The sequence below is a fragment of the Lipotes vexillifer genome, unplaced genomic scaffold (genome assembly GCF_000442215.2).
Source record: "Lipotes vexillifer unplaced genomic scaffold, Lipotes_vexillifer_v1.1 scaffold917, whole genome shotgun sequence".
In the NCBI taxonomy this organism is placed as follows: Eukaryota; Metazoa; Chordata; class Mammalia; order Artiodactyla; family Lipotidae; genus Lipotes; species Lipotes vexillifer.
In genome coordinates, this window is record NW_006795104.1 from 258,061 (window position 1) to 283,279 (window position 25,219).

General features: G+C 42.3%; 1 protein-coding gene across 3 annotated transcripts in view; it reads right to left on the reverse strand.

The window, feature by feature from the left end:
* The window catches only part of LOC103069787 (BDNF/NT-3 growth factors receptor), a 221,936-nt gene that overhangs the window by 195,983 nt on the left and 734 nt on the right, over positions 1 to 25,219 (reverse strand). For 2 of the 3 annotated variants that reach the window (XM_007467428.1, XM_007467427.1), the window contains exon 1: positions 24,452 to 24,663. In XM_007467428.1, coding sequence (XP_007467490.1) covers positions 24,452 to 24,663 — 212 coding nt within the window. Of the gene's footprint in view, positions 1 to 24,451; positions 25,017 to 25,219 lie in introns of those variants that run through there. The other variant, XM_007467429.1, reaches the window with a different exon arrangement.

Consider the following 25,219-nt stretch of genomic DNA (forward strand, 5'->3'; position numbering starts at 1 on the left):
CTGCTGAACTGTTAACTCCTCAGATGGAAGAGTGTTATTCATCAAACTGCACGTCCATTTCCGAACACAGAGCTGATGCTCATAGAACACTGGCTGACTTAAAGCAATCAATCTGACCCACAGATCCTCCACTGGAGTTTTTGTTATCTCACTGGAAAGACCAGACATATACACACTATAAACACTAAATGAAGATTGTGGTAATAGAACATAACTTCATTTGTCATATAGAAAACAAGGAAAAAAAGTAACGACCATAACAGAGGAAGACAGCCAATTCTGAAAGCAAAATTTGTCCAATCTAGAAAGCAAATTTAGATCACAAGCATACAACACAGTCAAACCAAACACTCATTTATTTTTCGCAAATGATGAAAACTAATTGCCCTCGGAATATGAGCATTCATTTGCCATCTCAGTTTCAGAAATGTTAAGGCTAGAAAGAATCTTCAGATCCAGCTCTTCTTGACCTTGAGGGATTGATGCTCCTGAAGGTCAGTGCTCACTGCCACGGTATTTGATGAGCAAAAGAGAGAAGTTTCCAGGCAGCGGTCAAGTACGTGCACAGCGAGGGTGCAGTGGAAGGAACTACAAGATATCACTGGGCAGTGAAGGCTTCCATGAGGTCAGGCTTTGAAGGGTGCCCAGAAAGTCAACAGATAAAAAACGTGAACATAAGCAAAGTCCACACTATTTGCCATTTTATTTTGTGTTGTCACCAAAGCTTTTCCATTCTCAACATGACATCCAGGGCCTTCATTACGACATTTTCTTGAGGGTAAAGTATTTCCTGTCCTTAGGCTTACCAAAAAGCCCGTAGGTGGCTTTTTGGGAAAAAAAAAAGAACAGATAATTTTAGGAAAAATTCACGGAAACATTTTTGAATTACAGGTTCCTAGAAAGGATACTCATCTCATTTGAAAAGATTTCACATTGGCTTGAACAACCTATCAAATAATTCCTCCGGGCAATCTTTCCAAGTAACAAAGAATGGTTTCTAATGCATCTTTTCTCCTGTGTATTAGCTTAACGGCAGGCTTGCTCCAAAGTAAAATTTCCCTTTACCTTAGACTTTATTACCTGACCTGTAGGTTGATGATATATCAAAAAGAAATGGAAAGAGCCGTGAGTATTTCTAATGGTCGCTCCTCAAAATGGAATTGCTTCCCACTACCCTGCCTACCCTCACCTCACCCCCACCACATAAATAAATAATTAAGCTAATAAAAGTAGATAGAACTCAAATGTCACAAGAGATTGTGATACGTGCTCAGGCTTACTTACAGCCATGGAGTGAAGCATTTCGGCTCTGACAGGATCCTCTCTGCCATAAGATTTCCATCACGGGGAAGAGAATAATCCATTTTTTAAAATGTGCCCTTATTCCCTATGTCCGTAACCAGGTAGCTTCAGTTGCTCAGCAAAATGCTAAGAAAGAGTTTTGAAAAGCAGTCCCTGATGGGCCAAAGCAGGATTCAAAAGAAGAATCTCTCAATCTATCCCTCCATTCCTTAGAGAGGGTCCACCACCCCACCTGTGACAACGTGAATGCAGAGAACACCAAATAAGTGGGCTCAGAACCTGAATTCTAGCACCAGCCTACTAGCACAGGCTGATTAGCTGCAGCACTTCCATCTTCTTTTTGGCCACGGGAATAGAAGTAGCCCCAATGATTCCCTTTTAGAGAGTGCTGTGTGCCAGGTACTGAGGTACCCAGGGGGTGTCTCTCTTAACCCGACAAAGCTACCAGGAGAGCACTATGATTGTTTCCACTTTTTGGAAGAGGTAACTGAGGCCCAACCTTGCTAGGTCACGTCCCCAGGATTACGTAACTGCCAAAACAGGATTTGAACCCAAATCTACCTGCCTCTGAATTCTGAGCTCATACCCACTCTACCGCCCCCCCAGGACCATGGACTTATGAGTCCTGCACCTACAATGAAGAATACTTTCTAAAATTTCTGCCAAATGCGTCTTGACAAATAATCACAGCCTGAAAACAATAGTCAATGAAAAAGAATGAGGACATTTTACAGGTTGCTCTCATGTGTTATACCTACAGAGGTAATAGGAAATAAATAAAATATCTTCTCAGATCCTTACACAATGCCAAGCTCTGAGAACTGCAGCTCCCCACAATGCCAAGCTCTGAGAACTGCAGCTTCCTAGAATAGCCTAAATTCCTTGGGAACTTAAGAATTCAAGTGCCTGTGGAGAGGGTGTGGACAAAACGGAACCCTCCTACACTGTTGGGGAAAATGTAAATTGGTGCAGCCACTATGGAGCACAGTATGGAGGTTCCTTAAAGAACTAAAAATAGAATTACCACATGATCCAGCAATCCCACTCCTGGGCACACATCCAGAAAAGACAAAAGATCTAATTCCAAAAGATACATGCACCCCAGTGTTCATAGTGGCACTATTTACAATAGCCAAGACATGGAAACAACCTAAGTGTCCATCGACAGATGAATGGACAAAGAAGATGTTTTATAATACAAATGATGTATTGGACATACAAAACAGAAACAGACTCACAGACATAGAAGACAAACTTGTGGTTACCAAAAGGGAATGGGGGGGAGGGATAAATTGGGAGTAGGGGGATTAACAGATGCACACTACCATATATAAAATAGATAAACAACAGGAATTTGCTGTATAGCACAGGGAGCTATACTCAATATCTTGTAAGAAACTATAATGGAAAAGAATTGGAAAAAAAGAATATACGTATATACATACACACACACACACACACACACACACACATATATATATATATATATATATATATATAAACCCAAATCACTTTGCTGTACATCTGAAACTAACAAAATATTGTAAATCAACTATACTTCAATTAAAAAAAAAATTCAAGTGCCTGTTAAATAATAAGTGGTGTAAAGTGAGGGATAAACACACTCCACTAGCTTCACCTCTTCCCAGTTATGTGACCTTGGGCAAGTCCCTACACCTCGGTTTCCTCGTCTTAAAATAGGGTAGTAACAGTACCTGCCTCAGGGAGTTGCTGGAACAATAAGAGAACTGCCCTAGCCCATATGAGGACCACAGTCACTGTTGATTATTAACAGCAAGCAGCAGACTGGGGTTCAGGGACTGGCTTGGTCACTAACTAGCTGGTGAACTGAATCTCAGCCTGCCTCCAGGGCCCACGGGCATGGAACAGGAAATCTGGCCTGGAGAATGTCTCAGTTCCCATCAGCACTCAAATTATAAGAAAACTTCTGCAACATATTATGAAGAAAAAATTACACACTGGGTTTCTCTCTGAGTATTTATATAGCATCTTTCTCATCCACCTCTCTCAATGAGGCGGTGCCCAAAAAGAAACACTGCAATTTGTGACCAGAAAAATTAACTATGAAAAAACCCTTAGAGTTGGCTATCTACCTAAAACGTATCAGTCTCCAGCAGAAAAAATGTACGTTTAATTTGACTTAACTAAATAATAGCCTCCATGAAAATTTAGGATTTGACCCCAGCCTACAAATAATGTGACATGTAAACCTTATACTGGAGGGTGAGCAGGGTGTCAATATATTTAAAATAAATAAATTTTCTTTTTAGCTGCTAACTTTTCAAAATGGGAAGATTTCCCATTTTAAAAATCTGAATTTCCACATTCTCTTAAGAAGTCAGAGGTCCTCCAAACTAGCCTAGCATTTCTTCCTGGCAACAGTCAGGGCGAGCTGAGTAACATTGCTCCTGGGGGTCTGGAGCACATTTCCAATTGGTCACATTCTGACCTCAGCTATTTCACTGGCTCACAGAAAGATTTTTATGACACCTGATCTAATTCTTGCTTGTAATTTCCTCTGAGACTTCAGTGCTCCGACCCTTCTCCTACATTGGTATGTCATCTCCATGCACAGAGATCCCTAACAGAGATCCCTACATGAGTTTGCTCAGATAAAATGACACAAAGACCACAATAAAAATACCTCCTTTTCTTAAAGAAGTTACTTCTACCTGTTCTCCAGAACCTTTAGAAGCTTCCTCTGTTTAGAAACAAACTAAAACTGACACAGACATAGCCAAGTATAATTTTATACTTGGTACAATGGTACAGAATCCCCAAGAGGAGCAAGGGATGTGTTTTTCCTGACAAAAAATTGTTTTCCTTCCCACTAATTTATTTAATATTTTACATTAGGTTTCAGATCTTTCGATAGATCATAATAACTTGCCATAGCAAATGGAAAGACAATTAACTAAACGTGTACCATGGCATGGTTTCGCCATATCAGATGAAGAACCCAGGACAGAAATGGTCCTGATACACCACTGCCATCAAGAAAGAGGCTTAAGTGATGTTTGAGCCAAATTTTTATTTTGGACAGGTGTACTCTAACATCAGTCGATATGAAACCACCAGAAATATGAGTCAGCTCACTGGGTCCCTCGGGGTACACTCTGCAGCTAATTTATCCTGGCCGGCCCACAAGGGGCCATCCCTCTCAAGGCTGGGGGCACCCCGGGAGCCTGAGAGGGCTTTTCCTCTGGCTGGGAAGCCGTCTGGTCACACCTGCTCCTAACAGTTTCTAGGCTAAAACCATCTCTGCTGTGCTCTGTGGGTGGATCTCTGCCGTCTCAATCAAGCATCTGTCCACATTCCGAGGCACTCACAGCGCTATTTCCCCAGGCCAGCCTGGATCTGCAGCCTGCTGGTACCCCCGCATCTCATCTCATCCGTGGACAGGGTGGCTTCCACCTGGACGGGCACACAAGCCGGGATGCTTGGTCTTTGTAAAAGGATGTCAGCCCCACCATCTGCTTGTCTGGCTTCCAAAGAGAATGGATCTGGCTTTAACCAGGAACAGAAATTAACATATTCCAGCTCTGGTCAGAGGGGACAACTTCATATCATCTGCAGTCCAGCTTCTAGCAAAGCCTGGCTCAGCAAAGGGTATGAGGGGTTGGGCAACTAAGACCCTGCATTGTATGAGTTTTATAATTACAGCATCGGGAGATGAAATTCTTGGACCATGTTAGCGTCCTTGCAGAATTGTCGTCCTTGTCACTTCCCCCAACTTTCACTGACTTTCTCAGTAAGAAGAAAATGAAATCTACTTTCTGCATTTTTCATAAAAGCTGTGAATTACATCACTCATATTCTCTGCAAAAGAAACTCTTTTCAGAACAGAGTGCCAAACAAAGCTATGTTCCTGTGGAATTAGTAGGCCTTCTCTTCCTTAATAATGAGCTTCTCTTTTCACTGCCAGGAAGTTGAGGACAAATGATGTGCTCAATTACAGCAACTATGTCAACCGTTAGAGTTAGCTGGAGTTCTTGTCTCTTTTTTTTTCTCACTCCTCCCTCTCATTTTTACCTTATTAACCTTATTGTGTAAAATAATTATCAGCAGTTATTCAAATACTAATGATAAATTGATTAACTGCGACACTTCTATACTCGTCCAATACAAATTATATGGCCATTACGATCAATATACTGGTACGATAGCATCATCTTACAGTTGTTTTCAAGAAATGAATTGGAAAACCATATTATCCATGATTTTTGTGTGTTTCAAAGTGAGTGTTTATAAAAAGTGAAACCTTGCAACTCCAATCGAACACAAAATTATCTTTTTTCCAAAAAGTCTTTTCCTCTTTTCCCATCATTTCAGGTCAGTCAACGTTTCGTTGATGAAAAGCAAAGAAAAACTTCCAACGATTAGCCCAGGACTTAAGAATTCTAAGAAACATTCAAGTCAGCACAAATCACAGCAGCACACACTTTTGAAAGCTCTTGGCCTCCAATCGGGCCAAATCATTCCATAGCAAGAGAATTTTTGGAACTAATATTTCTGCTCCAACTTCAGGATAGATCAAGCATGGCACAGGGAAAAATGAGCATCAGGCATAATGTCAAGAAAAGAGAATGATTCAAGCAGTAATATTTTAGGATCTCTTCGAAGGTCTGTTTTGATTTTGACACAATTTCTCGGCCCACATTTATAGGCTGTGGGACTAAGGAGAGTGATAGCATGTGAGGAACACTTCCAAGTTCATCTTCACTGGTTTCCCTTCACGTGTTAACCTTTAGTCGCTTTTATAGAAGGTTAGAGATTATTTTCTTTGGAGATAAACTACAAAGATATTGGTGGAAAGGGATCCCAGTCATAAGTGGTCATGTAATGCCACAATAAAGAGAAGCTATTTTACAGAAAGGAAGTGTGAGTGTATCGAAAAGTCCCAAACAAATCTCTTATAAAAACTTGTAATTCAAGGGATATATCGTTGCTAGAAAAGACGTATATTTTGGAGGTACCTAGAGGAGTCAAATTCATGGAGATGGAAAGTAGAATGGGGGTTGCTAGCAGCTAGGGGGAGGGGAATGGGGAGTTGTCATTTAATGGGTACAGAGTTTCAGTTTTGCAGATGAAAAGAGTTGTGGATTATTTGGACAGCTGTGTTGGTTGCACAATAATGTGACCGTACTTAATGACACAAACTATACATTTTTAATGGTTAAGATGGTAAATTCTGTTATGTACATTTTACCAGAGTTTTAAAACAAAGAAAAAAGGAAGATATATGTTTTGTAAAGGCCTTGCAATTAAAAAGTGAGAAAGACAGTGAAAAGAGAAAACGGAGTACAAACTGATAACCTCCAGAGTGCAGGGGAGCTGCTGTAAACAACCTAATAAATGAAATGGACAAGGACTGTTGAAGAAAACGGTTGCAGAACAAAGACCATGACCTGAGTCCCAGTGGCTAAATCTGACCCACCACTGCTTCGGTCAATATCCCAATCAGCTGAGCATGCCAAGATGAAAGTAACATGCAAACCAGGGAAAGGGCACCTAAGGAGAACCAACACGCTCTTACACCTGTCCTCTTTAACCCCAGCGCCTGTCCAGTGCCACACTCAAGACAGATTCTTTTGCTTTTCTGTCCTCCCCAAGACCTACAGAGTCTACTCTCCTTCCAAACATAGTTGAGGATAACCAGACAATAAAAATAAAAATGGACAGTCGAACTCTAACTATGCGTTATGCACTGGTACAATTATTTTACATACATCGGCTCATTTTAAGCTCACAGAAAACCCATGAGAAAGGTTCTATTATTGTCCACTTTTACAGATGGAGACACAGAGGGCTTTATAAACTAGTCCAAAGTAGCAGGAGCAGACCAGCTTCAGAGTAGGGCTCTTAAACCTCCAAGCCACCCAGCCTCATAACCTGTGTGATCCCCGGACACAAACTCCCAAAGAAAATGAAAAATTAATTTGTTGATCCACCTATGCATATGGCAATGGACGTATTCAGTGATTTTTCAATTTGGAAAAATATATATAATGAGAAAAGGAACTTTTTAGGCACAGTTTCCACAATCCTAGGATCCTCCTAGGGTGCCAGTAAGAAAATTATTCAGCCATAATGAGCTGAATAATTCTTAAAATAGTACTTTCAGATCTAGAGCTTTCAGGGTCAATGATAGAATCTGTACAGGGAAGAGAGAAAGGTAGAAACAGGTAGCTGCTGATGTTTAACAAGCCCCATTAACTTCTGGGGACAGATCTATGCTTTGCTGGTCTGTCTGTGTCTGTGACATCACAAAGCTCATTGTAACACAAGTCAGGGAAGGAATCCTGCTCAGCTGTTCTTGGGAACATGGACCCCCATGCTTGAGAATTCCCCTGAAGAAGGTGAGGGCGCTGCAATGGGAGGAGCAGTCTGGGGAGCCCGGCCACCCCCCCTGCACGCTCCTATGCAGAAGCCCTGCACTTCCTCTATTCCAGAGCATCGTCATGGCTCAAAACCACCATGATGCAGCGGTCAGATCCACAAGGCAGAGGCCCAGACAGCCTTGTCTCTGGTGCCCTTAGCTCTGGACAATGGACCCAGGCATGTCAGAGGCCCTCACTCCGGTATTCCTCCAGCCAAGTTCCTCCACATGAGGCAATGGGATGCTCCCACCTGGAAATCACTCCTTCCCTTCTTGACCCAGTAGGATCTCAGAATTTCCTACCCAAAGACCCTAAGCCCATTCCCAGGGCCCATGCAGGCCTTTTCTGTGGGTATGTCCTCCTGTTATAGATATACATGCTCCTAGGCACAACTTTGCATGTGCGTGTGTGTGTGTGTGTGTGTGTGTGTGTGTGTGTGTGTGTGTGTGTTTGGGGTCAGGGGGTCCAAGGCAGCTGTCTGTAGTGCTGTTGATGGAGTTCAAATGTGTAGGACAATGATCTGACTGGAGACCCTACAACAGACCATATAAATGAGAGAAGCTGGCCTAAGTCTTATTACCCAGGACCCAGAAAACCACCTGGTGGGAGGACATATTCACAGTATATTTGTTGGTTAACTAATTGACTAGATGAATGAATGAATAGATCAATCAAGCAATCAATCCATGAATGTATAAACAGTCAATTCCTGTCCTCCATTTCAGCTATCTGAGGGAAAAGATGACTTTGTCAAGAGAATGTCTATGGCACTCTGAACTGTACATGTATAGATACAAACTACAATGAAAGGAGAGTTATGACAGAGTGGACTCTACGGTAGGCTGGGGTAAATAAAAGGCTCAGTAGTGCCTTCAAGGCTCCAGGCAATTAAGCTCCAGAAAACGCTTTTTTATTTTGGTGAGAGAGCAATTCCCTGAAAAAATAAATGAGATGGCAAAGAAGTTAAACCCCAGAGGGCCACCTAGGCTTACCGTGAGAGCCAACAACTCAACCAAAAATAAGACTTTTCTCATAAGAATTAAACATTATATGCTGGTTCCATAATACCCGTTCCTTTTTAAGTTTAAATTTCAAAATACACATGGAGTCTAAACTATTTTCATTTGTACGCATATTATGAACATACTGCATTGTGTAAACATAAATAAATGGATGTTATTTATCTCAAAGGAAAATTATCTTTTTGGATTATTCAACACAATCTGTTCACCTATATACTTCCCCACTCTATTTTTAAAAGCCTTCCAATCTCGTATGTCTATCAGTTGTTTTATGATCAGTTTCGCAAACAACTACTGAAATTTCTAAGACGCCTGATAAGGTCAATTATTATAAATATAAAGGAAGTCCCATGAAACATTATAGGATCAGTCCAATGCAGCTTGATTGTAAAGGTGCAACAGTATATGCATCAGATGCTTCATTAAACTGGACTTGACACATTGTTTATACTCCTGATGTCTGCAGTTCTTTAAGAAAAATGAACAGCCTCTACCATCCATACTACAAGAAGGATAAATCACATCTGAAATCTCACACCAGAATTGCTTTTTTTTTACCCTGTCCTGCTCGCCTGCACTTTATTTTTTTATTTTTTTAACATCTTTATCGGAGTATTATCGCTTTACAATGATGTGTTAGTTTCTGCTGTATGACAAAATGAATCAGCTATACATAAACACATATCCCCATATCTCCTCCCTCCAGAATCGCTTTTTAAGTGAAGCACCATAAATGCAGTCACAGGGAAAACTGGAATTGATCCACAGGGATATGCATTATTAGCTATTACACAACAGAAAAGGCACAAATCTTCCCCATCAGACCCATTTGTTTGCTGGAGATCGGATGTCCCTGGAATGATTCTTCTTCCCTGGATTTACCTTGTTTTTGAGCTGTGGCCTGTTCTGCATATCTCTTCGCCTGCTTACACTCACCCTCCATCTCTTCCCTGTCTCTCCTTCCTGTTGGATACATAATCAGCCTGCCTCATCAAAGCTTTGCCTTTCTTCCTTTCCAGCTATACTGTCTCTACGATGAATTGATTTCTTATTGTGCATGAACCAACATAGTGCTACTTAATTCCATAAAGGTTATTTATTTAAACAAACATATTAACCTGATGACTTTATAAAAGTCATGTCTAGAAATTTACACCTTGACAGCCCAAAGAACAACCTATAAATACTCTAATTTGGAGTTCTAAATGATAGATTTGTAGGGGAGGGGAGTACACATGTATATATCCTTGTGTCTGTGTATAACATGGAGAGCTAGAACATTGTGCTGGGGAACAGCAATAAACAAGATCCACATGGTCCCTGCCTAAATTCATGCAGTTTATATTCTAAGGGGGTGTAGAGACAGGTACTCAGGTGCGCATTTACAATACTGAGTGGCCTATGGTGGGATTGGGAAACACTGGGTAGGCGGCTATAAGAACACACAGAAGAGACACATAGCCCAGAGGTGGAGAGGCAGAGGAAGTTAGCCAGAGGCAGAAGCCATGAAAACGGTGTTCCTGGCAGAGAGGACAGCCAGTGTGAAGCCCGGGAGACTAGAGCTCCATAGGGGAATTTAAAACTCAAGGAGGCTGCATCATCATATTAAAGAAAGGGAGAGGCAAAAAATGAGGCTAGAGAAATGGGTTTGAATTTGAGGATGCAGGGCTTTTAAGACTTGTTAAGAAATTGTGAGTTTTTAATATATAAATATAACATTACTCTAATTTAGAACATCAATATCATGCGGGGGGAGCTAGGCAAGCAGTTCCTAAAATTCATATGGAAAAAATTATCATGCAAGAATACTCTCGAGGGCTTCCCTGGTGGCGCAGTGCTTGAGAGTCCGCCTGCCGATGCAGGAGACGCGGGTTCGTGCCCCGTTTCGGGAAGATCCCACATGCCGCGGAGCGGCTGGGCCCGTGAGCCATGGCCGCTGAGCCTGCGCGTCCGGAGCCTGTGCTCCGCAAATGGGAGAGGCCACAACAGTGAGAGGCCCGCATAACGCAAGAAAAAACAAACAAACAAAAAAGAATACTCTCGAAAATTCTGAAAGTAATTGATGAGGAAGACTAATACTTCAGGTAGAAAATTTTATATGTATGTATACGAAACTTGAGGAGATAAAAAGTCTAGTGCTAGCATGTAAACAGACAAACTGATTAACAGAAGAGGACAGATGTCAAAATAGGCCAAAATACAAAGATGATCTTCATACTTAATCAAATTGTTACTTTAAATTAGTGAGGGAAATTTCGAGTTATATAATCAATGGTGTCAAGAGACCTGATGGGTTGATTAGCTCTCTTGAAAAAATAGAAAACAATTTTTTTGCTACTTTACTCTTTACATTTTAAAAATCCAGATAGAGCAAAGCTTTAAATAGAAGAAGCATGAAATAGTAAAGGTAACAGAAGAAAATATAGGAGACTTATTTTAATCTCTTATAGAAGGGAAAGAATCTTTTTAGCCACATTTACAATACAGAAGCCATAAGGAAACAATAAATTTTACTACAAAAACATTTAATTCTGCGTTACCAGAAAAAGAACTATAATCAACATCAGAAGACAAGAAAACATTAGACAAAGCATAAATTTTTCTTATTGTTAAATAGATTTTAGGAATCAATTTTTTGAAAAGGTCACCAAACCAACAGAAAAAGAAAATGGGGGCTTCCCTGGTGGCGCAGTGGTTGAGAGCCCGCCTGCCGATGCAGGGGACGTGGGTTCGTGCCCCGGTATGGGAAGATCCCACATGCCGCAGAGCGGCTGGGCCCGTGAGCCATGGCCGCTGAGCCTGCGCGGCTGGAGCCTGTGCTCGGCAATGGGAGGGGCCACAGCAGTGAGGGGCCCGCGTAACGCCAAAAAAAAAAAAAGAAAATGGTTAAGGGATACATAGTTCACAGGAAAAGAAATACAAATGGCTTACATGTAGAAAAAAAGATTTTTAACCTAGATCATAATTACAGAACTGTGAAATAAAACAGTGATGAGATGCTATTTCCCAAGAATATGATTGACAAAGGTCAAGAGGTTTGATAACAAACAGTATTGGCTTGGCTGTAGAAAAAGAGGTGCTTCCAGTTTGGGTGGGAGAATAAAATGGTGTGATCTTTTTGCCAGACAACTTGGCAATATCTATCAAATCACAAATGTCTTGCAAATGTCCCTGCAATTCAAATTCTAGGAAAACCATGCACACGTGCAAGAACTTGAGCACAAGGTTGTTCAACTGGAGGTGAGTTAAATAAAAACTATTCATTCAATGGGTAATGTGTGGCTGTGAAAAAAAAAAAAAAGGTTTGAGTACATATGCGGATACAGAAACATTTTTAAGATATGCTGTTAAGTAAAAAAAACACCAAGATGTAGAACACTATAGCATGCCCCTCATTTGCATAAAAATTGTATATATATATATATATATATATATATATACACACACACACATACTCACATACTCATGTTATGAGTAGACTATTTCTAGAAGCAGACGCACAAACTAAAATCAAAGTTTCTACTGGAGAGAGAGGCTGAGGGATTAGCAGGTTGGAGACTAACTTCTCATGATAGACTTCTTTATACTGATCATATCTCTTATCACAGTCAAATATTACTTTTTTTTAAAAAACTAATTACTAATAAAATTCCATACAATATAGTTAATGCATTTCAAAGAAAAAAATGTGCAAAATCACTTTAAAGACTCAGAAAAGCTCCCAGGCTTGAGCAAGTCTTGGCTAAAGGCACTAACCTTTCTAAAGAAAGAATGTGTCAATCAGAATTGGTGCCTGGCAGTGAATGAAGGAGAGAGAAAGGAGTGTCCATCCAGGGGACACAGGTCTGGGCCAAAGTACTTCAAGTTCTGCATTCCCTTTTGTGAAGGCTCTCCCATTATGGAGATGGATGCCTCAGGCAAGCTTAGCTTAACGCCATTTAACATTTTAAATGCAGAATTAAGTGTCCTTGCTCTAATTCCAAGATCACCAAGCAAGCTTCCAGTTATAATTTGTTCTCCATTATAGATCTGCTAATGTAGAAAGCAACTGTTATGTTGATCTGTTTATTCGGGTCTATGTGATAGTTACATCCTTTGCTATATAGCAAAATACTGACAATCTGGTTTGGTTTGGTTTGGTTTTAACCTGAAAAAAAAAAACAACTTTGGACTTTATTTTAAGAGACATGGGGAGCCATGGGGCAATTAGAAGCAGTGACATAATATCAGCATTTTAGAAAGACCACTCTAGCACAGTGTGGTATATGGGTAGAGAGGGGGCAAGACTGGAGACCAGGATGCCATGTAGGAAGCCGCTGCAGCATTGTAGGCAAAAATGACGGTGGAATGAATTAACTTTTTGGTTATGTAAGTACTTGTTTGATGTTCATTTCCCCTCCCAGACTGCAAGCTTGGTAAGGAGAAGAAACCAGGTCAGTCTTTCTTTCGACCAGATCCCAAGTACTTAGCATGACACAGAGCAGTTCCCAGTTACTATCTGTTGGAAGGAAGAATAAACGAGAGAATGAATGTGGGCAGTAGACATAAAAAGAATTGGACAAATTTAAGAAATATTTAGAGAAGGGAATTGGCAAGACTTGATAATTGAGTGAATACAGGGGTTAAAGAGAGGAAGAAGCCAAGGTTCTGGACACGCAAAACCTTTTGACCAAATGGGCAGTGGCACCATCCATTAACATAGGGAACACTGGAGATGGTTTGGGGTGACCATGATGATTTAACTTGGAAATGTCGATGCACTATGTGATGCACTATGACATATCCCGGGAAAAGAAGCAGCCCTAGGAACGAAGCCAAAGAGATAGCAACTTTTAGGAGAGAAGCAGAGAAAAGGAAGCCCGTAAGTAAGAAGACCCTCCCTAGCCAGAGGGATAGGAAGAAAACAAGGAAAGTTCATTGACACCAAAGCCAAAGAAAAATGGATGCTTCAGGGAGAGTGAGAAATGAGGCCAAGTTCTGCTAAGAAGCAAATAAGAGAAGGACAAAGAAATACGCCTTGGATTTAGTCCTGTGAAGATCTTCGGGGAAGGCCGAGCAAGTCTGATGAAGCAGCGGGCTGAGACTGGATTGGGAGGAGAGGAAACAGACACAACGAATACAGCCCAGTCTTCTAAGATCGGGATTGGAAGGGAGAGAGGAAAGGGCTGAGACTAGAGGGAAATGGAAGGAGAGGGGACAGAGCTAAAGGAAAACTTTTCTAAGACGGAAGGGACCTGGTCCTGCTTAAATTCTGATGTTGACAAGAGAAAGAGACTGAAAACACACATCAGAGAAGGATAGTCATCAACAGAGAAAAGTTTAAGGGGGTGGGATCTGTAATAGAGGTGGAGTGATTAGTTTCAGCCAAAGGCGCTGCAGCCCTTCCCGTCTACTGGAAGAAAAAGGTTCGTTTCAGATACAGGCAGTTTGTTCAAATGGAATATAAGTGGATGAGGCCACAAGAACATCACAAATATTGATAGAGAAAAAATAACCAAACTCAGCTGGGTTACTGCCATCATAGGAAGTAGAAATGGGGATTGCTCACATCCAGTCTACATGTCTACGGCTCCCACTATTAACAGTGTAAAGTATGCACATTTGAAAGGGAGCACGCTTTGTGATTGGCCCCACGTCTGGCTGAAGCTGAAACAATCACCATATAAATGTGGGTTTTAGCCTCATGTGCACTGACTGTCCTTATCACATTATATTAAAATTAGATCTGTCTCTCCCACCAGACGTAAACTACTCAGGGGCTTCTCCCTTCCGTAAAGTACTTTATTTGTCTGTAGCATCACTAATGTCCTCAATAAACACTAGTTGAACTGAACTAATGTTTGCATGAAGTTTGAATTAGATGGCAGGCAGCCCAAATGACAATCGGGAAACATTCCAGCCAGAAGGAAAGGAAAAGTTGATGGGGGCAGAAAGATGAGATTTGATTTCAGTGCACACTCCTGCTTTGGGGGTCATAGAAGATGGAGACTTGGCAAAGAGGCAAGCCAGTAAGAGATCCCTCCGGAGCACCACCCACAGGAATGGACCAAGAGTGGGCTGAAAAGGTCAGGACACACCAGAGCGGCGGGTGTTCCGATCACATGTAAACATATGGATTAGCTGATGCAATTACCTAAAAGTGCATGTAGAGAGTAGACGTTAAGAAAACTACCAAAAATTGTTTGTTTCAATGAGTGGGAAACCTTAGGAGCACTGCCACCCAGGTTGGCAGGGAGCAGGTAACCTGCAAAGCCATCTGACCTGAGCTGCAGAGGTGGACTTAGAGAAACTCACTGAGAGGACTCTGTTGTTTAAGCCACCAGGAGGACTGGAGCAAGCTCTGGGCTGGCCCGGGGGAGGAGGCAAGGGTGAATTCCAGGACAGAAAAGGAAACACTGGTGCCCATGACTGACTGATTCAGAACCACAGAACCTTTCAGAAATTAGAGTCCATCTGAATCCCAACCTTCAGTTTCAGGATTAGATGACTGGCTGGAGAGATTAAATGGCTCACCCAGGATCCCAGGTTCTGATGCTGTGAGAGTGTGGATATGAACCCCCACTCCCATCTCCCCATCCAGGTCCCCTTCAGTTACACCAGGTTCCTTTACGCTGCTGCCTCTCTGACTACATTAACCATAGCAGGCCAGGCTCAGGTGGAACCATGGTGATGACCCACAGGTCCTGTAACCCAAGATTTCTTCACAATCCACGAAAGGGGCTTTGCAGCCAAGCACCTGCCTGAGCGTATGTGCGTGTGTCTGTGTCTGTGTGTGCGCGTTGGGGGCAGCGGGGAGGGGGATAAGAAACATCACCAGAAACAGAGGAAGGAGACTGAAGGGTCACAGAGGGAAAAGGCCAAACCTAGAGTGCAAGGACAACACTCCAGAGCCAAAATCCCCCGTGACACTCTGAGTTCAGGGTGACAGCAGAGGGGCTGTGAAGTAAAGCTGAAAGCAGACCAAAAAGGGTATGTGGTTGGTTGGTTGGTTGGGCTGTTTGGAGAGAGGTGCTTGTTTTTCTACCATGCCTTGCCAGAGAACTGAGCGGCCATCGCGTCAAGCTCTCTGGCCCACCACTCCCCGGCCCCGGGAGTGAAAGGTAAGTAAGCACAGGCTCAAGAAGGGAAGCAAGCTGTCCCCACTGCGAGCCACAGTCAGAGAATTTGGGCCCAGACCCCTCTACCACCTCACAGCAGGGAACTCCGGGGCACATGAAGCAGAAACAACTTTATGACAAAGATTAGAGTTTAGAAGAGCCCACCTTTTAAAGTGCACCATATTTCAGAGGTCGAAAACCAAAACTTTAATGTCCTTTGGTTTAAATGACACTATTGTAGAACTGTTCAAAAATTCTTCACTGAAATAAAATTTTTGTTTCTGTTGAGGACTGATCAAAGAGCACAGACACATGGGTTTCTGAGTAGCCAGGTCGGCTAACGGACTCGCTGCTCTAAAGCTCACATATTTCACCCAGAGAAGACCTCCCGTCAGGTCCTCATCGAGAGAAATGCAGAATGATTAAAACAAATTTTTAAAAAGTCTGGGTGGGGATGTAATGTACAGCATGGTGACTATAATCAACAAGACTGTATTATATATTTGAAACTTGCTAAGAGAGTAGATCTTCAAAATTCTCATCACACGAAAAAAAATGTGCTATGTGTGCTGATGGATGTTAACTAGACTTACTGTGGTGATCATTTTGCAAAATATGCAAATATTGAATCATGTTGCATGCCTGAAACTAATGTAGTGTTGTAAGTCTGTTATATCTCAATTTTTTTTAAAGTCTGGATGGTTTAAGGAAGTAAATCCTAAATTGTTAGAAAAATTGTACAATTCCAGATAATTAAGTCTGAAAGGACCACATCTAGTAGAGTCTTATACGTATATGTATATATTCATAGACACATGGTATACACATAAATAGAATTCTGGGGGGGGGGGTGTCTGTCTGTCCAAGAAATTATTGGGATATGAAGATTACAGGAAAGGGTGGGGTACTAGATAGCAATAGGTCATTCTTTGCAGTAAAAAAGGGAACTGTAAATGATGTGTGATTATTAAAATTTCTACCCTATACTAGAAGATGGCATATTCCCAAGGACATACAAATCATTTATCTTTTAACAGTATAACAGGTTACAAAGGAGGAGATGATGGTAGAAGGGAAAAGACATGGATGAAGCCTCAGTCCACCTCCTTCCCACTGCCATGCTGTTTAACTTGTGAACATTTGAATATCTGCTCCTCCTGAAATTGCTTGAACTCTCAAGGCGAAATTTGGGCAGGTGGGGCTGAGCAGACAAAGCCCTAAGCGAGACACTGGATAAAATTCTCTCCTGAATTATTCTCTGCTTGACCAGAGAGCCCTGGGCAAGCCAGTCAACCTGACAGTCCCTCCGAGGCTGTCAGTACCTTCCAACCTACTTCAGAGCGAGGTTTTAAACCTAAATAAGCAGATGTCTGTAAAGTGCTTTCCAGGCCCCTTGGGGAGAAGCCCTGCGTGAAACCAGAGGTATTGTGTATGTCTCAGAAGTGTGCTCGTAACTGGAAAAGCCTTAGTGCAGGCTGCGTACAACATACAAAATGGTAGCAGAATGAATTCTGAACGTGAGTCCATAGCCCTTAAGCTTGTTCACTGGCTCAGCCATCAATCTTGGGGCAGTGAGAAGTCAGGGGAAAAGAGAAGGCTGGAAAGAATAGTACTCTCTGGCCACAGGGCTTTCATGAGCTAAGACGGACTTTGTACACAGGGCTGTGGGTTCCTCCACATACATAACCACCCCTGACTGTGGCAAGGACTCCAGGGCAGCAGCCTCCATTCTGCTCTGTCTGCTCTGCCCTCCCTCCTATCCCAACCTACCAAGATGGTCCAGCAGGTGCAAGGTCAGCGTCCCTCACTGCAGCCAACTCATGAAGGCTTTTCTCTGTAGCCTGACTTTTGTGTATGCATTACTTACAGAAGAGGAAGACTTAAAATTGAAACAAACACACTCACAGTAAAGTAAACCAAAAAAAATGTATTTCCTCCCATGTAAAGATCAAGTCATTGCTTTGGGATCAGTAGCTCATGAACTTTATAACTGCCTTGTCTCCAGTGGAGACGGGTTCATGTGGACTTAGCCAGACCAAGCTTGTCTTCACATCTCTGATGCTTCTCAGATGGTGAGCTGGAGTCAGGACCAGTCCAAGGACACAGAACAGAGGGGAGGCATCCTAAAGCAAGGGCCTTGGCACTTCGGGATGCCAGGAGGAAGATTCTAGGCCCCACGATATCTTTAATGCACCGTGGCCTTAAAAGCGACTCTCTTCACTGCCCCTTGTTCATGCAAAGGAGGTTGGAGCAAAGCATTTCTAAGGCCCCTTTTTTTCCGTGATCCTGATTTTAAGTGACCCTGTGACCTTGGTCTCATCAGCCCAGCACTAACATGCCACGAGTCTTCTGAGCAGCTCACATTTAAAAAGACATGGATGTACTCTGAAATAACCTATATGGGAAAAGAATCTTAAAAAAAAAGTGGATATATGTATATGTATAACAGATTCACTTTTCTGTACACCTGAAACTAACACAGCATTGTAAATCAACTATATTCTAATAAAAATAATCAAAAATAAGATTTTTTAACATCTTTATTGCAGTATAATTGCTTTACATTGTTGTGATAGTTTCTGCTTTATAACAAAGTGAATCAGCTATACGTATACTTATATCTCCATATCCCCTTCCTCTTGTATCTCCCTCCCACCCTCCCTATCCCACCCCTCTAGGTGGTCACAAAGCACCGAGCTGATCTCCCTGTGCTATGTGGCTGCTTCCCACTAGCTATCTATTTTACATTTGGTAGCATATATATGTCCATGCTACTCTCTCACTGCACCCCAGCTTACAACTTCCCCCTTCCCGTGTCCTCAAGTCCATTCTCTACATCTGCATCTTTAAAAATAAAAATTTTTTAAAAGACATGGATGGCTTGGAGAATTCAGAGCAAACACTGAAAACATGCACATAGGACATGATGACACTAAAAGTCCTCAGATTCTCTCACTGCTGGGCTCCGAGCACACAGCACCACTATTACTTGATAGCTGATGTATAAACTGCACCTTCTCCTGAACGAAAGCTTTGCGGAGCTTCAGAATCAGCATGGAATCCAAAGCCCTAGGTTTACATCTGACAAGCTCAGGCCCAGAGACATTAAGGAGCTGTTTCAAGATCAGGTAACTCCTGACTCCAGCTTTCTATAACATATGGGGTTCTTTGGAAATATGTAAGCTTAGTACCTATGCGTTATTTTTCTTCCCAGCTTTAGAACAAACACATGCATTCATTCACTCCTTCATCTCTGAGATGAATATTTATGACTTCCCAGTCATTTGGACAGCCCAGAGAGCAAAGTGAGTGGTGAGAAGGCATCCTGATTATGTGGGATCTGGACACGGGGAGGGGGAAGGGTAAGCTGGGATGAAGTGAGAGAGTGGCATGGGCATATATACACTACCAAATGTAAAATAGGTAGCTAGTGGGAAGCAGCCACATAGCACAGGGAGGTCAGCTCGGTGCTTTGCGACCACCTAGAGGGGTGGGATAGGGAGGGTGGGAGGGAGATGCAAGAGGGAGGAGATATGGGGATATACGTATATGTGTAGCTGATTCACTTTGTTATACAGCAGAAACTAACACACTGTTGTAAAGCAATTATACTCCAATAAAGATGTTAAAAAATAAAAATAAAGAAATCAAATATGGAGCTAAAATTATCAGGCCACTGCAGAGCTCAGATCTCTGCCAGCTGGGTAGTGAGATTTGTGTTTTAAAGACTTAGACCAAATAGACTACGACAATGATCAATCAACTATTAATAACGCAAGGCTCAGGTTTTTTCTATCCCTTTCTTTCTCTCACACACATCAAACAAGAAAAACATCGCCCTGTCTAAATAACCACTCCCCCAAATCACCCAATTGATTTGTAAACACTAAGAAGAACCAAAACTTGGTATTGCTCTAAGGAGCAGCAGGTTCAATGCCACATTCTACCCCACAGCTTTTGAACCTATAAGAAGGTCTCTAGAGAAGTGGTAAAGTTAGTTGGAGGGATAATGTCAGGGTATGATATTCAGTAATGGCTTGATAATGTTTCTCTTCCTAACAGGCAAGATGAGCAATGAGTTAAAACAGGAGGCACTTGCTTGGTACCAAAGGTTTAAAAAAAAAAAAAGGGAAAGGAAAGAAGGAAGGAAGGGAGAAAAAAGAAAGAAAGAAAGGGGGGGAGAGAGAGAGAGGAGAGAGAGAGAGAGAGAGAGAGAGAGAGAGAGAGAAAGAAAGAGAAAGAAAGAAAGAAAAAGAAAGGAAGGAAGGAAGGAAGAAAGAAAGAAAGAAAGGGAAAGAAAGAAAGAAAAGAAGAAAAAGAAACCTAAAACAGAAAAAGAAAAGAAATTCAATTCCCTTCCCCCAGCTAAATAAAAACTCTAGGTTTTATAGCCCTATGACCTAGAGATAGTCAAAGAAATCATACAGAATGTTCCTGAGGAGAAAGAGACCTCAACTCTCAGCTGCTCAGCCAACAGTTCCACTTAGAAAATGTCTTTAAAAGGGAATATTGAAAAAACACAAACAGAAGTTTATGGGATAGAAACAGTGAAAGATCTTAAACAGAACTAAACACAGTGCTGGAGAGCTATGACCACATCATCTCAACTTCCCATTACTTGCTTCTAATAGCATATAACCCAGGCTCTTCTCTTAACTCTAGTGCTCCGAATTCCCATAAGGAAATATCACTTTTCGGAGAAAAAAAAAAAATCAAACACATTTTCCTTTATAGTCAATGAGAGGTGATGGAAAGGGGGAGGTGGAAGAAAGTAGGGTCAGAAGGTCAGGGGATCTTTCAGTTGTTTTACGCAGTGTAATAAAAACCTCCTCGATGTAGAGATAGAAGATATGAAACTAAGAAGATTTCAAATGGTTGTGCTGAGCTGAATTCTGTAAATACCTTCACCAGGAAGACAACATGCTTTCAACTCCAGCTTGCAAGTTGTATTGAATAATGAATGATGTAAATAAGACCACCTTATTTATTAATAAGTCCAGTGTGGCTTATGCAACCACACTCAAAACTTAGTCTGTGGTTCTTAAATGCATGTAAAGCACAATTCAAGGTTCTAGAAGCCCCAATGGAGGGGCTGAGAAGTAATATCAGAGTAATAAAATCTGATACCTTTCACTGAATCCTTATAATGGATCCAGAACTTTTTTTTAGTACAATTAATTGCCATGGAAAAGCTTACTAAGGTGAGAGAGCCAAAATCAATGGGTTAATGACATAACATTACAGCTGCTTAACCAAGCCAACAATAAATTGCATACAGAGGCTCTGGCAGCAGAAGCTACAAATTCTATTTATGTTGTACTAAGAGGAAAAATATTAGACTGGTCTCCAAATATTAATCCAAAATCAGCAAATGTCACCAAGGAAAATTAGAAATAAAAGGTCATTGCTGGTCTTCATAAAATATGGGCAATATAAAAATGCCCTTTCACGACCATGTGAATATACTTAACACTTCTGATACGGCAGACTTTATGTCATGTGTTTCTGACCACAGTTTTTTAAAATCCATGACCTATTTTATATTTCAACCATACCTTTACCACTAGGTGAGACAGAACTTGTCCTTTGCAAAGCATTTTGCCACATTCTGAGACTTAAAGGTCTGGTTACATAACTCCAGCCACAGACTTTACTCTTGAATCCCATTTATATGTGACAATAGTATTGTTCGTAAATTTAACTTAGCACTGTTTTGGTGTAACCATCTCCAAATAACAGAAGCTGGCAGTGTGATGTTAGGCAGCTGTGATGTGTATCTATAGATAGATGTAGATCTAGACAGGGGTCACGTTAGTGGGTAAAGAGTATGAGACAGATACTGTGAAGGGGAGATTTTTAATAAAATAGGTTCAAACAGTGGCTGAAAACGAAATGTCAGCGTGGCTTAAAATATGCATATAGAATCAAAAAATAAAATCCTCTCCCTTAATTAGTCTATACATATATTTGTAAAATGTTCTACCACGGGCTCTCTCTGCACCTTAAAAGGCACAACGGTTGTGCTTTCCCCCCAAGATATAGATATTAAAAGATTTACTATTTTTAAATGATAGGGTAAACTGTTGTTTCAGCAAGTTCTAATCACGGTTTATTTAGTTACATTGGTCCTATTTTTAAAAGATAGAAACATATAATTTCAGCTAAACTCCATTAAACTAGAACTTTAAAACAGGTTATTTTAGGAATACCATTGGGTCTAATAACAAAGTTAAAAAAGTGTAATTTGATTTCAACTGCAGCTGGTATCCACTGGCCGAGAATTTAAAAGCTGTTTAAGCAAATATTAATATGTAAGAAAGACAGCACAGATGGTGTCATATAAGGATGAGAGTGAAACAAGCCCTACCACTGATGTCACTTTGATATCAAAGCAGCAAGATTCAAAATAATTATACAAAGTGCTTTCCAAACAAAGATTTCAATACATTTTACAGATAAAGACACTGGGACACAAACTGCCCAGGCTCAAATAAAGCTGAGGGAATGAGCAGACAAAAGTACTTTTTCTCAGAGCTCACCCCTATCAGCCTGACTCATGTTTCTAACCTAATTCTCCATCATGAACACTTAGCCTACACACCTCTCCGTTCTATCAGTCTCAGTGGATTTTCAAATCAAAAGAAGAAAATGACTAGAAATTAGGAGTTATGATTAGCCATTATTAAATGAATAACTGTGACAAATGCTTTGGTAAATGTAAAAAAAAAAAAAAAAAAAATTAAGCCTGAAAATAGGAACCTGCCATCAGATAAAAAAGCAACAATTGTGAGGACTAATACATGAAAGCTCTACTCAAGTCTGTCAATTTCATATATATCAGGCAGCTAAGACCACTAAGGCGTAAAATAATATTTTTGAAATTTAAAGAGAGTTTTATTTTTCCTCCAATTATGGCCTTAAAAAGTACTAAAATGAAAACAAATAAGCCCTAGTTTTCCTCCTTCATTATGTATCTATCACCTAATACAGGATTTATAAACAATCACAAAAGAAAACAACATCTAACTGTATACAGACACTCCCCATGGCCTCAAAATAGTCTAAAGAGCTCTGAATTCCATATGGCTTCCTCCATCTGACTACTGACACCCCATCTCATGAAAAAGACACAGATCCTGACAGAGGGCCACGGACACTTTGACCAGCCTGGCACGCTTCCACCAGCCCAAGCCAGGGCCAGCGCAGTCGGGGCCCTACCCACCCTTCCTCTCCAGCCCTGCCTCTGCTCTCCTTGCCAAAACGACTGCCATCCGAGCATCCCAGAGCCAGCCTGACAGTTGGCTGCTCCCGGCACATCTCAGCACTGCTGCGCCGGCACGTTTCTGCTCGGTTCTGTTGTCATTGCCTTCTGCCTGAACCTTCTAACAGGAGCATCACCAGCAGAACAAACAACAGAGACTGTGAAGGTCTCTTACTTACATTAAAAAACAGGTTGTCTCGGTCAACTACGTTGGCACAACCAGGGCGGGCGTTATCCGTGGGGGGGAAAAATGCATGCGCACTCGCCAACCGGAAGGCCACAGCCCAAGCCCTACTTTCAGGGCTGCCTATCGTGGTGGTGTCAAACAGCCTCAAGAAAACCAGGAGAAACTTGGCCTTATAAGCCTCTATATGGATGAATAAAATCTCATGTCAATGAAACATATAAAATGGCAAAGTCCCTGGGAGGTGTGGGGGGCAGGGAATCTCTAATAGAGGGGACAGGGGCACGCTGGAGAAAGGACTGGTGAATTCCTACTTGGTAATGGATTTGTCACAAGGCATCAGAATAGGAGGACAGAAATACATAATTCTGCTTCTCCATTCAACCAGGACAAGCTCAAGCATTTCCAGGGACCTAGGGGTCCCAGGCTAAAGGTAGCATTCATCAGATTATTACACACTGCTTTATCATCCAACTTCGTCCTGGGGAACTATTCAATGGGCGATTAAGATTTATAATCCAAATGGTCTCAAAATTATATGTCTGGGAAGTCAAGTCCAAATTAAATCAGACCAGGCTTTTAGGCTTCCAACGATCACATTTTCTCTTTTGAGCCAGTGCATTTCAACTCTCAGAACTTCTCCTCTTACAGATCATTTTCAAGGCCATCTCTGGATGCAATCTCCTAAGCAAAATCTGATATATAAAATGAAAAGGGAAATTGGTGAACTCCAAACCTCAGAGAACGAAGCTAAGGGGGGTGGGGGGACTCTAACTTCCTTCAACAGATTTTTCAAAAGTTAATTATTTTAACCTCCTTTCTCATAAATATGACTGGAACTTCTCCTAACACAATATACACAGAGCACCTTATGAAACAAAAATATCCAAAACTAAGTTATTGCATATGGAAAGCCTAAAGCACACCCAGCAGGGCTTTGAAATATAAAGTGCATAGGAATATAATATAGTAGACATTTGGAACATTTTAAATTGTCACACTTCTCGTGTCAGCAGCCCCAAGGCAGTGAAACAGGTAACTGACAGATGGTCCATCCCTGCACCTCTCACCTCTGACTTCTCCCCAGACTTGAAACAACACTCATGCCCAGGACGGACCCGTCTGGCCAGCCCCGGCCCTAGAGGCCAGGAGAGGAGGAAGGAGGGAAAGCACCAGCAACTCACATTTCGGTGATGTTCTCGGGGTCCGCACTGGTAGACTCCAGCCTCGGAAATGCCACGATGCCAGGAAAAGGGTCGCTGCACCAGATCCGAGAGGCGCTGCATTTGCAGGATGTGGGACAGGCAAGAGCGGCCCTCCAGAAGCCCACGATCAGCCAGCAGAAGCCCCAGAGCCGCGCCATGGCGGGCCCATGCCACCTCGTACAGGACGACATTCCTAGCCACCAGTGCCAGCCCGAGTCAGACTGAGTACGTGTCCCTGCGCGGCACCGGTCGGCCTCCCCTGCCGGTGCTGGGTGGCCTTTGCCCCACTCGCCGCTGTCTCCTCTTAGTGCTCGTCTCAGGGGTGCAGAGCCGAGCGTGTCCGGGGCTGAGCGTGTCCTGGCGGACGGCACCGTTCACAGTGGCAGGGGCATCCTCACAGGGGGCGCTACCGCCGCTCGGGGCTCCGCCGCGGCCGCCGCTGCATGGCCCGGCGAGCCGAGCACCGGCCCGCGGCGCTCCCGGGACGCTCTGGGGCGCAGGCTCCTGGCTAGACTCGCGCTGGAATCCGGGACGCACCTCGGGGCTGAGGACAAACAGACACGCGTAAGACTGAGCTGCAGACCCCATACCCCACGAATTGGGGTACTCTCCCTCCGCGCTCGCGTCACCCCCACCCCGAGCCCAGCCGGGGACTGTGGATGGATGAGTGCCCAGCTCCGGCCCCAGGATTAAACTGGCTCCTCGATGGCAGTGACGCCGCGGGGCCTCCGGTGTGCTCACTCTTTC